At 39.9% G+C, this 18,591-nt stretch overlaps 1 protein-coding gene across 1 annotated transcript in view; it reads left to right on the top strand.

Annotated features, from left to right (window-relative positions):
• Nucleotides 1-18,591, top strand: part of LOC126249183 (inactive phospholipase C-like protein 2) — a 703,636-nt gene that overhangs the window by 540,672 nt on the left and 144,373 nt on the right. Inside the window, exons 11-12 of the mRNA XM_049950838.1 lie at nucleotides 6,728-6,902; nucleotides 14,418-14,585. Coding sequence (XP_049806795.1) covers nucleotides 6,728-6,902; nucleotides 14,418-14,585 — 343 coding nt within the window. The remainder of the gene's footprint in view (nucleotides 1-6,727; nucleotides 6,903-14,417; nucleotides 14,586-18,591) is intronic.

Here is an 18,591-nt window from a genome sequence, read left to right as displayed (position 1 = left end):
TGACTTCGGAGAGTGGACCGCATACCACATGATTCTCCGTATCTGCATCCACTGATGCCTATTGGTTAAGGATGATATTGCAGTTGGTTGGAACCGTTTGGGCTTCAGACACTTGTTCAGATGGAGTGTAGTTTTGTCATATCGTATCAGCTCAGTGAGAACTGCACCCTATAGTTATGTGAAATTAACATTCCTGAGTCCAAATGTATTGATGAATTGTAGGAGAGGTAGCTAATACCTGCAACCTGTTACACATCATTCATCAAAATATAAAACTCCATTTGGAACCATTGAAAGGGATGTTTAGTCTACATGAAAATTATTTTTACTTCTAGTGTTAACATGGTCAGTTGCACATTTCATCTTAAATTTACTCTTGTAATTAATCAGATATGTCATTAGGAAGTAAATGTATTGGTATACTAGTGTAAACATTGATAGGTCCCTAAAGCTGCTTGTGCAGTATGTTCAGTTATTAACTTTTATAATATTTTTACTGAACAGTCCTATAGAAGAATACTTTTTTATCTTAGCTGCATTTCCCCAGAACATTATGCCATAGGACAATATTGAGTGAAAGTATGCAAAGTATGCTGGTAGTCCACCGTTCATGGCAGCATAATGAGGCATTTCTAAGGGTAATGCATGCAGAACTGAGAATTTTGGGTAACTGATCTATGATCTAGTCCTGCCTCAGTTTAATATCCATCTCATTGCCCTGGAGCTTTACACATGCACATGCAGCCCCATTCAGTGTGTTCTCACTGGTCTCAACTTCTGGTATCTTGTTTCCTTGTTTTGAACTGAACAATATGGGATTTTGTAAGATCAAGAATTAATCTGTTTGATGTGAATGAGTTGCAAGCCTATTCCATCAGTCCTCTGGTTGTATCTGGTATGGACATGTTTCAGCCCTTTATCAGTGAACTAGTGTCATCAGAAAACTTCAGAAGTTTTGAAGAATCCTCCAGTGTTCTAGGTAAATCATTTATGTAGGCCAAGAACAGACACGGACCAAGCACTGGACATTGTGGGACACAATATTCAATGTTTCCCCATACCAAGTTTGTTTTTATTCCTGTTGGGTCATTGGTTACTGTGTTCTCTGTTGTCCATTGCTAAAATAAGACTCCGTCCATGCAAGGGGAATGACATACCATCGCACTTGCCCTTGTAGAATTTTGTGATCCACACAAAGGTCTTTGTAAGATACTGAAAATGCCAAAAGGGTAATTTTTCTTGTTTGTTCTAACAGATCTGAGTTCATGATGATGATGTTTTTCATTGGTGTCTCCCTTGAATGAAGTTGACATTTTTCCACTTGGACTGCAATTTTTATTAAGAGTTTATCTTTCTTACACTACTACTTTTGAGTTAAAAAGCCATTTTCAGGTGTTTATCTAGTGCAGCGTGCCATAGACATGAAAACACCAGCAAATTTACATGTTGTTCTGTTATTTCTGATGGTTGACAAATTATGGTTCAAATATTACTGTTTGAGATGGTTTACAAACAGTAAATGCATTAAAGACAAGAAATATTAGCAAAATCATTACAGAAGTTAAGTGGCAATTTTGTAAAATTTTACTGTCAGGAAGGTGATTCAGCATTCTGTTGTAAGTTCCTGCCCAAGAAATTTTGAGAACATGGGAAGGAGGGAGAGATGGCTATAATTGGAGCAGCCCCAGCAGTAGCTGGACAAATATACTCATTGTGCTGGCTGAATGTTACACTAGAGAACAGTTTTTTCTCTTGTAAAGAGGGCATTCTGTTGTGTTTTAAAAGTGCTATATAATGGTCTCTGACAGTTAGAAGCATATTGCTGCAAGCTTCCTAAAAAAATTAATTAGTAGTGAAAGATGCAATGACCATGTGCTAAAAAATCACTATAGACTGATGGGAAAGGTTTCTACAGCTGTGTGTGAATTCTTTTTTTACCTATATGTGACATGTATTCATTTAAATGAAAAATTTATGTCTAATAATGTTTAACAGCCAATAAAAATTTATGGAAATTTTTTTTATGAATTTCAGATATCTTGATGGTTTCAGTTCCTGTATGTTTAGTGTTTGTGAAGATCTTCTTTCTAGATGATATGTACAGAAGCTGCCACTTGTGTGTTGGCCTCATATCCAACTTCATAAAAAACTTCAGTAGATGTTTTAACTATCACACATGTGCTTCCATCAGACTGTGTCCTCAGACTTCATCACAGCTTTCAGTGACATGCAACCTGCCAGTTCTTTTCCAGTTACAATATTCTTCCTGAATAATAGCAACATGAAACTGCTCTCTGCAGAGTCAGTTTTCTGACAATGCAGCTTCATTAAGAGAGCTTTACCTTATGACGATAACAAGCCTCATTTTTGCACAAACTTTGATTCAGTGAAAAGTTAACAGCAAAAATTTTAAACTTATTATTTACTGTAGCAGAATTCTTAGATCCCTCAAACAAAGTCCAGCTTATCAGTGTTCACAATCATGAATAATGTGAAAGGAAATCCAACAAATCTATTTGAATAGAGACAAGGAATGTTTCCAACATCACTACCAAGTGAGGTTCTCCAGTAGTTAATGTACATAACACATAATCTGGAGAAGTGGACTTCAAATTCTTCTCTAGTCTAGTAGAGTTCCCTTAAGTTATGTAATACAAATACTGGGAGATTTCTATTGAAAAGGGCATAATCAATTTCCATCTCTGTCCTTGCTAAATCAGCGCTTGTGCTCCATTTTTAATGGCCTCAGTACTGACACAATGTTAAATCACAATTTTCTTGCCTCCTCTTCTCCCAAAACCGCTACAGTGCCACCTACCATCATTAAGTATATCTATTTTCATAATTAATTTCATTATAAAAGGATGAACGAAACCTCTTATCTTTGTACATTTCTGTAAAAACAGCATAATGTTACTGGCCATACTTTTAAAATTCTTAATGTTTCACTTTGCAAACCCCCTGTTACGTGATATTTAACTGACTCTGAATTAATCATGAATCAGCCAAACCCTTGAGAATCTGTGCAGAATTTAATGCATGCAACAGATTTACTAATGTTATCATTTATTTAGGCCGTAACAGTGAATCTGAAGATGGAGGAATTGACATAATATTTATCATTGAAAGGGACTGAATGTGATAATAAACCCTAGATTTAAGTATACTCTCACAGTTTATTACAAAAGACAGTTGGCCTTTTGAAGCATTAAAAAAAAAAAAAAAAGAAAGAAAAGAAAATTGTCTCAATTTGAACTTTCTGATGAGAATTGCAAACTAAAGCTCAGAGTTGGCAAAGTTACTAAATGAGGGGGAGATGATTAATAATCTTGCATCTGATTCTATGAACTGATTTGCAACTTGATTATGGTGATCACGGTGACTGTATGCAACAAGAACTGAAGAATCCCAAAGAAGCACTGACAAATATGAGACAGTGAAACCTATATTGAATTTTGACTACAATACTCTCTTCTTCTAATGTGCCAGAGATATAAGTGATGCTTATCTTAATCTTTAATGTAATCTGAGTAGAGTAGGGACACTACCGTTTGCTGGTCTGAAGTTCAGCATTATGATTTGGCAGCTGAGGACTTGAACAGCGGACCTCAGATGACTCTGCCACTTGAGCACAGCCACAGATCTTGCTACCATCTCCTGTCTGTGACTTGTCTGCATCTGATATTTTCTAAAAGATGTTTTGTAAGTCTCCAAAAACCAGCTTGCTCATTTCTGTGCACCAACAAAATGTTTCCACCAATCCTTTCAAGAGCTACTACAGGCCACCAATGGCATACCGGTAGTTGTTTCTTTGACAAAATATTGTGCAAAGTAACGGCAAAATGCCAACAAGCCAATGAATTGAGTTTCTTCCCCTCTTTTCTAAAAAACTTTCAATTAAGTGTTATCTCCTCCTGAAGTCACTTGTAACGGAGCAGTCAGTGATCATTCAGCTAACAGCTAGCCTGTCCTGTGAAACTGTTAAAAAAACTGTCCCCAGGGCTACTCTCTGACTTTCCTGCAACTTCTGAGCATTAAGTAGGTCACAGATGTTTTGTCATTTTTTTTTATTTTTATTTATTTTTTTTAAAGAAAGCCACGAGATGCTTATCGGCTCACATAGTTCTTTTAATGAGTTCCTTGCACATACCACCTGCTGAGAGAGTTCTGTCTTTTAGAACAAAGGCATTTATCGCAGTCACCCTACAAACCATTCTAAAAACCAGACAATGGCCTCTCCACCTGCTCACTGTTCATCAATGTCCCTTTCAGCCCCCTGACATGGCAAGGATGTTATACCTCCACTTTTACTCTTTATGTTTCCATGAAGGTCAGTGTGCTCACAGTTCTCTGTGGCTGGTTTTGCTGGGCCTCACTAAAAGTCTCCTGTCTCCTATTCACAGCACTTCTCACTTCCAAAGCTTGCCCATAAAACAAATTGATGTACCCAGTACCATGTCAGATTACAAAAGGTTAAGAAGAGGATATGAAATCACCTAATACAATCACTGTGATAGCATGACTCCCATTTAACTAATTCAATTCCCCTTCAATTAAAGGTATTAAATGAAGAGAGATGAGGTTTATTGTAATTTTTTAGGAACATAAAAATGTGTAACTCATGTCCAGCCACCCTGATTTAGATTTTCCATGATTTCCCTAAATTACTTCAGGCAAATGCCATGATGGTTGCTTTGAAAGGGCACAGCCAACTTCCTTCTCCATCCTTTCCTAATCTGATGAGACTGATGATGTGGTTGTTTGGTCCCTCCCCAAATCAACCAATCAACCAAAAATGTGTGATGCAGAATTTGGTGCCTCATTAAATTGAAACTCTTTCTTAATTTTGTTTTCTACATTTGTCTCTATTCTTAACCTTGTGTCATGTTAGGAAACAGAGAGTATTATGTTAATTATGAGGTGCCCACAACTTTGTCATGACCTTCTGGTCTTAGAATTGTAAATTTTTTACAGTAGTTACTTACTTTATTTACTTGTTTTGTATTTCTTCTCTAACTTTATTTAAAAGTTAGCATCATCAAACAGTTACAGTGTGAATCAATAACATAGAAAACATTGCTTGCCATTTTTTAATGGTATATCAAAATACACTGCCTGACAAAAAAGTCAAGCAGTCAGAAGAGAAGAAGGAAATAAAATTAAATGGAACTTCAAAGGTTGAGAGGGTATGTAACGTAATTTCAGTGATTACAAAATCTAGTCAAATTTATAAAGAATTTGGTATTATGCACCCACTTGTCAGTATGATGTTGACCCCTTCTTGCCATGGATACAAGCACTGATTGATTTGGGAAAGTTGCCATAAATCCATTTTAATCTCTCCTGAGGCAAGCCGGCCCCATAACTGTTCTAACTAGTCCTTGATACCCTGGATACTGGCACTAGGGTGGAGCTGACATCCAAGGTGGTCCCATACATGTTCTACTGGTGACAGATGTGGGGATCTTGCTGGCTGCAGCAGTACGTCAACATCATGCAGATTGTTCATAGAGGCACCTGCCATGTGTGGCCGAGCAACGTTATGTTGAAAAATGGCTCCACCATGCTGTCCTGTGAGAGGTAACACATGAGGATGCAGAATATCCATGGCGTACCATTGCGCTGGAAAAGTTCCGTCTATCATTACCAGACATGACCTGAAGTGATGCATGATGACTCCCTACACTGTGGTGCAATGAATGAAGCTGCTGTGCCACTCCAAAACATTGGAAGAATAGGACCTTTTTACAAGTGACTTCCTCACCAATGATGGTCATCTGGCATAGTGATGCCATTCATCAGTTGTCCATTCTTCATGGTCATGGCACCATTCTAAATGCAGCTTTTTGTGTGTTAACAGAAGCCTATGCACGGAGCAGTAATTCTCTTGTCCGGCTGCTGCTAGTCTTTGACCAATGGTGTGAGATGACACAGAATGTTGCAGGGGGTCCAATACTTGTAATTGGATAGCAGGCACAGATTTGTAGGGCTTCTGATGAGCTTTTTGTACAGTAGTGTGATCCTGCTTTGTGGTGGCGAGATGTGGTTGACCAGAAGTTTGATGATGGATTTGTCAGTCCTCACATTCTCATGTAGTCAAACATCGGACCACTGTCACATCTGAAAGCCCCACAAATCTGGATATTACACAGTCTGGCCAGCCAACCAAAGGAGACCTACAATGAAGCCACTTTTCAAACTCTGTCAAGTGCTAATAATGCTGTTTCATTTTAGTACATGGAATCTCTGTGCTCTTAGTAATTACTCAGCATTGGAAACTGTCACACCTCTTACATAACCTATGAGGCCTGGTAACAAAACTATACACAAACAACATTAATGCACTCTGATGGACAGTCTATCTGTGAAGGGGTATTGGCACTCTAAATCGTACATATTCGCCAATGGTGTGTCTGTGTACATTGTTATACTGATATCTGACTGTCATGTGGCAGCTTCACTTTTTTGTCAGGCAGTGTAGTTTGATGAAGATGTGTTTAAGATTCATAAAACAATGTTTTGTATGGCTTTTATTAATTCTCAGTTACGGTTGTTTAGCATTTCTGAAGTTTCCTTGTATTTATATTTACACTGGTACCCATGTAAAAGTGTGGGGATCTACTCCCTTAAAACATTCCCAGCTAATCATATGGCACAACCTAAATTATCTTGTTGCTGATAATGTGTGAAGCTAATTTTTAAGAGTGAATTAATTCTCTCTACATAGGGACACAAGTTGCCACCAGACTGCAAAGAGGACGTGGGAGAAGTCCATGATGAGCTCCTCGATGATGATGGTGCAGCAATAGGTGGAGAAACTCATCTTCTTTGTAGGGAGTTATCAGATGTAATATCACTTGGAAGCATACAGGTGAATGAATCTCGCTCTGCAGTGTCCAGTGGTAAGTAAACTATTTTTATTTCTTTGTAGACTTCTCTGCAAAAGGATAAACTAGTTCTGAGACATACATCATAGAAACTAATAATGTGTGTTCTTATATGATTAGTTATCAGTATTGTATTTTAAAGATGCAGATACTAACACACACTGACAAATAATTGAATTTTGTGCATATAGTTATCTCATTCTCATAATACATGTTACAAACAGAAATAAATGCAAAATGCTAAGTACTGCTTTGCCATTTTCTCTTAATAAATTAAGATGATTGAAGTTAACTATGTGAATATGGAATTTAACTCTGAGTGTGGAACTATTTATTGTGTGTACACATGGCACATTTTTAATAAATTATTGATACTGGGAATAACTTGTTATGAAGTTCATTCATAAAATAGTTAAGTGAAATGAGTGTTTTGTTTGTTGCCTGCACATATCTAAAAGTCAGTTCTGTATTTCTGGTATGAACATATATAGTATCTTTAGTCACCACATACAAAATGAACTACCAGGGAAAGGAGGAAGGAATTTAACAAAATTGTAGATTAAAGCTCCTTCTTATGCTGAAAGTTGTTAATTATAAGCTTGTGGAACAAATAATGGGGAGATGTGCCTGTTCATAAGACTCTAGCAAGTTTTGAGAGTGATATACACAAGGATTTTCATTTTATTTAGTTGCAAGTCACTAAGACAATATATCAAGTAGCAGGTACATTATTATGGGAATATTTACATGAAAGTCCTCAATGTGTCCTACACATAGGTGTGCCAATCTCATGATGGCAGAAAAAGTGTCCATTTTCTGTCTCAACACACATCCAAGCTGGGTAATCCACCCCACAGACAAGACTTCATATTGATGTGATTGAATGTAGTGATTACCTGCAAAATGCCTCCCTCTGTTTTCTCATTCTTCCATGTAAAGGCATCTCAAAGTACAAGTCCAACATGTTGTTCACATACCAAAATCTTTACATAGATAAATTTTCTACAATCTGAGACTATTCACACAGTGCTGTTACGTGTGGAAAAGTGTTGTCAGAGACTCTAGGGGGTCCAGGATGAATTGGACATAATTTCTTTTGGTGCAATAAATGGCAAATTTCTGTTTGCTTACCCACTCAGTCACACCAGTTAAACATCTAGGCATAACATTACAAAATAACATGTACTGAGGATAAACACATAAGGTCAGTTGTAGGGAACATGAATGACCATCTGTGCTATACTGGGAGCATTCTGAGAAAATGTAGCGCACCTATATAGGAGGTCACATACAGAATGCTTGTGCAGCCCATTCTTTAATACTGCTAGAGTTTCCTGGATCCCCACCAAGCCACCTTAAAGAAAACACCAAAGTAATTCAGAAATGTGTTACTAGATTTATCATCAGTGAGTCCAGGCAGTATAAAACTGTTATCTAAGTACTCTGTAAGTTTATATGTGAATCCTTGGAAGGAAGGAGATTTTCCAAAACACTGCTGAGAAAGTTTAGAGAAGTAGCATTTGCAACAGCGTGTGGACTGAATATATTGGCCAGTGTACAGGCTGCAGAAGGACAGAAAGGACAAAGTAAGGGATTTTAAGGATCATACAGAGGCATAAAGGCAATCATTCTTCTCATGCTCCATTTTCAAGTTGATCAGGAAAACGAATGACTAGCAATGGCAAAAAGTACCCTCAGCCATGCATTGTAAAATGGCTCATGGAGTATGTATGTAAATATAAATAAAATAATCATGCCTGTATTGGATGATTATGTTTGGGTTGAGTTTTGTGCCACCCTTACACAGCCAGCAGAAAGCCACTTTGGCAAAAGTTGACTGGCTTGAGGGGTGATGTGTTGTGAGTTACTGACAGGACTGTGAATGATGCACTCTTCAGTTTCACTGACCTAATTCTTAAAGCCTTCAATCAAAAGGAATTTTCAACTGGATTTCTTGTTGACCTTAGAACAGGTTTGGTCTCATTAATCATTTACTGTTTCTTCAGAAGCTAGAAACATAAATCATCAGAGGCACAGCAAATAATTGGTTTTAATCCTATCTCACTGGTGAAAAGCAAGTGGTAGAAATCACAAGCCCTGAATATATACAAATTTATTCTGACAAAGCCCTGATAAGCTGTGGAGTCCCACAAGGCTTGGTAGTGGACCCTCTCCTCTTTCTGCCTTTTTTCAGTGACCTTCCCGTGAGTCTCCCTAATATGTCTCTTGTGTTGTTTACAGATGACCCAAACTTGCTCTTCCAGTCAGTCTTAGCTCTGTAATGGAAGTTCAACTTTAATGACACAGCTGAAAGACTCCTCTCATGACTCCACCGCAATAAATTACTGTTTCTTGTTTGTTCGTTATTGATCATTGTGTTTGGTCATTGCGGACGTCGCAAGACATCCTACTAAAGTACGATGGTTGATCCTTCCACTCAGTTTTTTTTATTACAGATGCCAACCGGCTCTCTTACCAAACACACTGAGCTACCGTGCCGGCTTATTACACACAAACAAGACAGCTCATATGCTCTTCTACCCATCCCAAAAACATCCTGCCTGTATGGAACCCATGCAGTTCAATAGCAAAGAAATTGAACTAGTAACAAAAACAAAGTTTTTGGGAGTCTGGGTTGACAGTTCACTCCAGTGGGACCACCACAGGGCAAAAATGTTAAACAAGCTTGCTTTCAGAATTCTCAGGCAGTCATGTGATATAAACACACTAAAACCGATTTATCATGAGTTTCTGAATTCAACAATAGCATATGCATCCGTTTATGGGGGGTTATTAACAGAAAAAATTTCCTCATGCAAAAAAGAATAATAAAAATAACAAAGAGAGTACCAATACAATCTACTGCCAAACCCATTTCCTAAGAACTTTATATATTGCCAGTCCCCTGTATTTCTATTTTAGAGACTCTCTCTTTATAACAAATGGAGAAAGCCACATTTTATTTATTTATTTGCAATTTTCTTGTAGTCTTTATCTGGATACAACAACAGACTAAACTAAATGTTGCACATAAATTGGCAGGAATACAGCACATGATATTTTAAAATAATTTAAAATGTGTTAGTGTAACTAATGCGAGGAAATTGAAAAAAAAAAAATCGTAACAACATAAAAGAAAAATTACATACTACTCTTTGGCCTCCTGGCGCATAGATACAGGGTATACATAAAGTCCAGGAACAATTTCAATTATTTATTGCACAAGACCCAAACATTGTACAGATATCATACATATGTCATTTTGAAGAGAAACGCTGAAAGTTTTTTTTCATATATACCACCACAGCGAAGTTTGGTAATTTGACAATAGTCGGCACTGGTTGCAACCATGGCAAGTTCAGGTGCAGAGTGAGCTTGCTGTGTGTTAGAATTTGACAAGAACAAGTGCACTACAGTTGTTCAATGGATGTTGAGAACCAAGTATGGTAAGAAGCCACCAACAAGTAAGGCCATTTACCGCTGGCACAACAAATTCGTTATGATGGGTTGCTTGTGCCCGGCTAAGAGAATGTGAGTGAAGTGAATCTGGAGTGCGTACAAGAGACATTCATAAGCAGTGCAAAGAAATCAGTGTGCTGTGCATCCTGTGAACTCAAAATGGCTCCAGTGACCATGTGGAAAGTCCTGCAACACAAGATATCTATGACAACATTCAAATTGGAGCTAGTGCAGAAGCTCAATGAAGCATTTTGAGTTTTGTTTGCTGTTGCAACAATTGAATGAGGATGGGGATGGCATCCACACAAATGCATTGAATTTGAGCGTGATTCACCAAAGGTAAATGTTTTTGTGCCTTGTCACATCAAAAACTGTACAGGCCATTCTTCCTCACTGAGAGTGCTGTCACTGGATATTACTACTTGGACATTTTGCAGCAGCCTCAAATGCAATCGGACTCTCTGTTCATCTTTCAGCAGGATGAGGTTCCACCCAATTTTTGTCGTGAAGTTTGTAGGTACCTGAACACAGAGCCGCTGCATCAATGGATCGGCCACGCTACAGAAGGCGACAGCTGTTTCATGAAATGGCCTCCCTGATCACCAGATCTCACTCCATGTGACTTTTTCTGTGGGGACACATTAAAGATCTGGTGTATGTACCGCCTCTACCACGTGATGTAGCAGAGCTCTGGCAGAGAACACAGGAAGGGAGTGCCACAGTTAACGATGCCACACTGGGAGGGGTATGGCAAGAATGTGATTACCATATTGACATCTGCTGAGTCATTCATGGTTCACATATCGAATATTTGTAAAAAAAAAAAAAAAAAAAAAAAACAGTTTCAGACTTTCTCTTCAAAACGCATTATGTATGACATCTGTACAATGTTTAGTTCTTGTGCAACAAATAATTGAAAGTGTTCCCGGACTTCACGTACACCCTGTATGTGTTCTTCCGGAGTCCAGAATGCACATGCTATTAGTCTATTGTACTAAGCTGCATTGCTGGATTGCAAATTTGGTAATTTATAACTCTTACTACACTACTATACTATACTATACTATACTATACTATACTACACTACTGTACTTGGAATCAGAAGCAAGCTAGATTCCTCATTTGTCTTGATAATTAGCCCCCAGCATATTGAGGCACAATTCAGGACTCACAGGGGCTGCCTTGCTGTGCCAACTTGGTGCAGAGATTGAGAGATGAGTGTCAGGGTCTCAGAAAATCTTCCCCAGTGTAGGTGAATGTTCTGTGGTTGTGTGTCTCATTGTTATGATGTGTGCTTCTTCTTGGTTGTCTCTCAACTATGTAAGCTTGCAGTTCATAATCCAATATTTTAGCTGTCAGCAAGTTCAGCTTATGCCACAGTTCCTCATTCCATATTTTGTTATAGACTCTTTTATTAACAAAGATTGTCCTCTCTTGGTCTGTAGCATCTTGTCTAATGGCCCACTTCCAGACCGTGTGGTCCCAGATGCCGATTGCTCCACATTCTCAAGTATCTCTCTTACCTTATTATATTCACCCTTTTTGAGCCAATATTATGCACCTCTCTTTCTTACAACTAGGTCCAGATGTTACAAGTAAGTACACTTCTCTGTGCTCTCTGTAGAGCCTGTGCTGTTGTACTTTCCTGGCCATATGCAGGCAAATGCTAGACCTGTAGCCCATAACAGCAATTAAGATTGCGATCTTATCGCAGCTGAAAACTCCTTTGGCCAATTATTCCTATTTTGCATAGGTGGAATGGTGTCACCCCTCATTGCATGAAAATAGTGGTGTGGACACAGTTACAGTTCTGTAAAGCTGGAATCATGTGTTGCAGGAGGTGGTCCTTATAATGTGCAGATGTCACTGTACTCCTAACAGCATCACGAGGTGTTGTCTCCTCAAAGAAAAACCGACCGAGAATGAAGGAACTTCTGAAACCACACCACTTTTTGTAAGGTCAACTTATGCCTCATGTAAGATATAGACAGTATTAGTGACAGCATTGTGGTCTTTCAATACTGTCATGCTGATCTGGAATTGATGAGTTCAAGAGGGCCGTATTCAATGTCACACAGGATCATGAAACTACGTCATTTTCCTTCAATCATGAAATCTGCTATTTTGCAACACAAGTGCCCACAAAAACAGTGCAATGACATCTCGAGGACCACCAAGCGTTATAATGGTGATAGTGGTGGAATCTTGACCTATCATTACTGTGGTTTGTCATTCCCTGATACTACTGCTCATGTTGGTCAGAATCACACAACAGCCTTGTCAATGTGGCATTGTTGCATTCAGGAGAACCATATTCAATGCCACGGAGAATCTCAGCAAACCAGCATGACTAGTGCCTGATGGGACAGACTTATTGTTCAGTCCACCATATAGGATCATACATCCATGTTGACACTGAATCAGGAACTGGGCTTGCTACAAAACAAGTATCCACACAAACAGGTTGCTAACATGTGGAGCACGAGGAACTGTCAGTACAGCAACTGTTGTTGCAGCTTCCCTTGACAGTGCAACAGAGAGGGGTGTGCCAACAGTGGTGGACCCAATGATGACACTGGACACTGGAAAGGCACCACATCATCATTCCAGAGAAGTCCAGTTCTACACACAGTATCATGATGAATATATCCATGTGTGGAGGCTCTGAGGAGAACAAACTGTAAAGATTGTATTCCTGATTGTCATAAGGGCCCAGCACCTGGTATGATTATGTGGGTATCACTGGGTACACAACATGACACCTTCGATTCACGTAGCCAGTAATTTAGACAGTAGCCATTATATTTCTAGTGCATAGAGGCCAGTAACTGTGCTCCATCTTCTTGGACTATGTTACATTATATTTCAACAAGATAATACAAGACTACATGTTGCTTCTGCTGTCCTGTGCTACTTTGGTACAGAGGGTGTACAACTGTAGCTTTGGCCAACATGTTCTCCAGATGCCTCACCCAATGAAAACATCTGGTCACAGGTTGCCAAGGGATTGGCATAACATCACTCACCGATCACTATGATTGATGAAATCTGGCATAGAGCTGAGGCTGCTTCATATAACAGCCGCGACTGTGTCATGTGAGCTCAGTTTGACTTGATGCCCAGCTGTGTTTGAGATGACACTGTTCTTAGAGGTGGCAGCTCAGTATACTAAATTTTGCACCTTGTATACCCAAAACCTGTCTACAAATGTAATTATATAGTCTTCCCGTTATATTGCATGTGAACAGTGTAAAATTTTGACATTTACTATCATTACTGGTGTTGATATTTCAATGGCCAGGGGTGTATCTCTGTAAACTGTCAATCAAACAATGGAAAATCCAGGATAGAATGTAACAGTATATGAAAAGAAAAGTTGCTACTCATCATGTAGCGGAGATGCTGAGTCACAAATAGGCATAACAAGAAGACTGTCACAAATAAAGATTTCGGCCAGCAAGGCCTTTGTCAAAAATAGATCTCACACACACACACACACACACACACACACACACACACACACACACACACACACACACACACACACCACACGCTTGGTGGTGCTCGAGATGTCATTGCACTGTTTTTGTGGGCACTTGTGTTGCAAAATAGCAGATTTCCTGATTGAAGGAAAATGACGTAGTATAACTGGTATACATTGAGAAACATAATACACATCATGGTAGCCAATTACTGCACCCTATGTAATACAATATGATGAAACAAAAAGAATAAATGTGTGTGTGTGTGTGTGTGTGTGTGTGTGTGTGTGTGTGTGTGTGTGTGTGTGTGTGTCTGTCTGTATTTTCAACGTAGGTCTTGGTGGCTGAAAGCTTTTTTTGTGACATTCTATAAACTGGTAATTTTATATAGGTGGGAGAGCAGAACTTAAGATTACTTTCTTTTGAAAATGTGTTATTTGCTGTTTATTCAGTGGCTTAAGATCCATTTTACATTGTGCGTAGAAATGAAATATTATTTTTTCAACTTGTTTAGATCTTTGAAAGTGTAGTCTGTAAGCTGCTGCCTGACAGTAATATCTTCCATAGTGATGTGAAATTATTGTTGCAGAAGTGGAAGTTGTTTCTAAAACATTCACTGGGAACATGACATCCACTTACCTAGAACCATTCTTAAATGAATATAAAAGGTACTTCACTAAGATTATCTTCAGTGATTCAAAAAATGTGCCTAAAAACAACAAACCATTGGATACTTGGAGCTCTGGCTGTCAAATGGGTAAAGTATTAAACTGTTCTTCCAGGTAAACTACTGAGAGACAGGTATTCTCAAACTGGAAGTAATCCACAGTGATTCTACTCCAACTACATTTTTTACGCTGCAGAAATCTGTGTGGTGTATGGAAAGGATTGCCAAACAGTACTGTTGCACTTCATACATAAAATACAAATTGGGACGTGGCTAACTGTTAAATTTAAGAAATTATTTATATGTAGTACCAGTTACTGTATTATTACTAACACAACTTACATGTTTCTTGAGAGGGCTTGTTGCTCTGATTACTATTGCATGTATAATGAGTTGTGTAGTATGGAAACAGTTTTGATTAAGAGATCTCCTCCTCCACTGGTTCCAAGATTGAAACTGAGTTGCTTACATAATTGATCCAATGTGTACATCATTGAAAAACACACACACACACACACACACACACACACAATGAAAATTCTGTTCTGTACATCTCAGATCAATGCAGTAGCTTAAGTAACATTAAATCAAATGGTCACAGATACAAATCACAACAAAAGAATTGAGCTATCTTAAGTTAAAGTAATTTGTAACAGATGTGAGGTGATGTAACACACATGAAGAATTTTTTTTTTTTTTTTTTTCTTCCCCCCCCTCCAAACTCCCTGAAATCTCTTTCGTATAAGCAGTCATATGTAGGGTAAGGTTAGGTTAACTTGGCCAGTTTTTACATTTCTCTTTGTATTTATATTTTTCACAATAAGTAAATGTTCAGCACATTATTGTCTTAGTTGATACAGTATATAATGAATGTCTGGAAAATATTAAGAGCCTAATCTAAATATTAGCAAAAGAAGGGACCAAAATGTAACACAGTAGCAAGTGGTTGACTTAACCCCCTGTAAGAGATTAACTGAAACATGCAGTGGGGTTTACTAAACCATTGTCATAACTGGTATACATTGAGAAACATAATACACATCATTGTAGCCAATTACTGCACCCTATGTAATACAATATGATGAAACAAAAAGAATAAGTTACAGAATTTTGGGAATTGTGTTCCTCACTGATCATGGCAGGTGAATACTGTGGGTTTGCTAGGCATGGAGGGTAAAACAGATGGGCAAAGCATGAGAACAATGTTACAAAAGACAGCTGAATATTAAATGGCTCTTTTATGGGAGCATTAACAGGCACAGTTAATTGCAGAATGCATTTACAAAGGTAAGTTCCAACAAAAAAATTTTATGAACAAAAAATCCCAATCAAGTTGGTACAGTAATCCCCATTACTCATGTAAGGCAACCAGACCCAAAACCTGAGACCCAGGTGTCCATGAAAGCCTTGGCCATAGTATCTGCCTTGACGTCAGCCAGCAGCACAGCCTCTGGCCACAGAGTGAACTTTTTGATGATGGTGAGGATGTACCAATGGTTGTCTGATGATGGAAGAGGACCTAAAGTATCAATACGGAAATGAGAGAAACTGGATCATTTAGGGGGAAGGAATTGATAGGGGCATGCACATGACAGCCTACCATGGAACTCTGGCATGGGAGACAGGTGCAGGCCCAGTTTCTGCAGTCCCATAATGGATACCATGCCAGACAAAATGCTCCTCCGTGAGGACCACAGATGTGCAGTCACTAGGGTGGAACAGGCTGTGGAGGTGTTTGAATGTTGTCTTGTGGAAGTTGGGGGTAAGGTAGGAGAGATACACCTTGAGGAGTTGCCTGAGTGGTTGGAACTTGTGCAAAAGTCACACCAGACATGTAAGTCTGTACCAGGAACTGTGTGTGGATTGAGGTTGAAGTCATTGTTTGGCTGCCAGGACCAGGAGGGCAGCATGTGAGAGGTCACATTTCATTTGTTTGAAACTCTGTCATTTGCACTGTAGATGTAATGGGCCTGCTACTTTTAGTGTTATCTCCCTGGGATGCGGCAGTGATTGCCGCTTGCACACTTGTAGTGTTCTTCAGGTAGTATCAGAAAAAAATTTTCCATCCTGAGGAATCTGCAGAGTTCTATGAAAGTTATTGGGCATGGGAATTTGGCAACAGCCCAGTCCTTCTTGTCCAGTGGGCAGGAGTGTGCAGATGACATCCTGTTTCCGAGGAAGTCAATCTCCAAAACACTGAAGACACACTTCTCCAGGTTGATGATAACTTCCACCTCCTTGAGGTAGGAAAATACCTCCTAGGTGTGCTGGCAGTGTGCCATGAGATTGCACCAGTGGATATAAGATATCATCCAGGTACACAAAACAACCCAAGATGCTGCATAGGACATTGTTGAGAAAATACTGCCAGGTCTTGGTGGTGCTCTGAAGGCCATAAATACATTTGTGAAAAGAACAGAGTGGGTGATTATGGCCATGTTCTCAATGTCCTCTGGTGCAACCAGAATTTTCATAAATGCTTTTGTGCAGTATGCCTTGATGAAGATGGTTGCACTGGACAGATCTTCATTGTATCTATGCAAGAGGGGCACTGGATAGCAATCAACAACTGTCTAGGCATTGAGGACCCGAAAGTCACCACATCAGTGCCAAATACTACCTTTGTTGGGATGAGGTGTAGAGCAGAGGCGTATGGGATCCTCGAGAGGTTGAGCACAACAAGGATGACCAGTGCCTCAATTTTGGTATGTGTGTCTCTTCACTTACCCATCTGAAGGCAAGGTGGTGCCAAAAAACCAGGGGGCGGGGGATGGGGCCAGGGTTGTTGCAGTGTAGCACAACATATCATGGTGTACCTCCTGGGGGCATTGAAAGGGTGAATGAAGGGATAAAATTCAGGTCAGCAAAGGGGCTGAAATATGACAGTTGCTTGATGGCAAAACTGGTGGCAGTGCAGGATATACAAGCAATGGAACAGAGGGATGTGTCATCGATGATTTGCTAGGTTGATGATGAGGCCATAGTGTGGATGAAGTCTGTGACAAGGCTGGGGTCTGTAACATTAACCACAGTAAAGGTCCATGCAAAATCCACACGAGTCTGAGGTTGAAGGACCTGGTGTGGGAGAAGTAGGTTTTGATTACAGTCATTTACCGTGGTGAGGAGGAGGGGTAAGAGGGGGCCAGATGAGGGTAACAGTTTGTGACAGTACATGGAGAGATTGGAGCTGGTGTCAAGCAGGTAGGCTGTTCAGGAGGAGGGGTTCCGATGAATGTGCAGGAACAGGTGCCGAGAAATGGTGGGCGAGCCTATTGCCAGCTGCCACTAGTGTTTGAGGACTATGCACACGGTACCCGACAGTTTGCGGCATTGCTTCCAAAACACTCTTCATCATTAGCACTCTGAATGCCCTGGCTACCACTAGCTGGTTGGGGGAGGGATGAGGGTTGCACCTGTGTGGGTATGTGCACTGGTAGTCAGACATCGTGGGGGCAGGGATGGGCAAGCACAGGATAGTGCGTGCACTCTAGGGCGGAGGTGAGCTTGTCCACCTCACTGATCAAGTGGGTTATGAGCTGGTATATGTCTGTGGAGGGTTTTTGGGACATGGAGAGTATGATACAGGCTATACATGTAGGAGACTGTGCGAATAGCCATTGCGGTGCTGCGTACGGCAATGGCATGGGCAATTGAGGCAGTCGAAGACCCTGTCCACAACAATGGCTGCCATGTCAACATTCGTATAGTCGTGCACAGTTACTACCGTGCAGACTGCAGCAGGCAGATTCATGAGCCAATTCACAAGCAGAAGCATTTTGAGAATGATGGAGGGGCTGGAGGAGTTATGGGGGCTCCATGCCAGTGCATTCCTCCAGTGAAAATAGTCTGTGCATGCACTGCATTTCTAACACTGCAAACTGCACTATCTGCCAGTCTTTCAGCACACCAAATCTGTCAGACTGTGGCGGGCTTGCAAAGATGTCGTGCACCTCCACGTTGACCATAGAACTCGAGCTGCGCAACCATTAGGGCAAATTGTATGGAGTGACTGGTGATTGATGAGCCTGCAAATATTGGCTGTGCAAAAGATAACAACAACCAAGAGTCGGGAGAGCTGAAAGGTGGGAGGTGGAAG

Source organism: Schistocerca nitens, chromosome 3, assembly GCF_023898315.1.
Source record: "Schistocerca nitens isolate TAMUIC-IGC-003100 chromosome 3, iqSchNite1.1, whole genome shotgun sequence".
Taxonomy (NCBI): Eukaryota; Metazoa; Arthropoda; class Insecta; order Orthoptera; family Acrididae; genus Schistocerca; species Schistocerca nitens.
The sequence above is the reverse complement of the archived record's forward strand: the minus strand, read 5'-3'. Positions and strand labels throughout refer to the sequence as shown.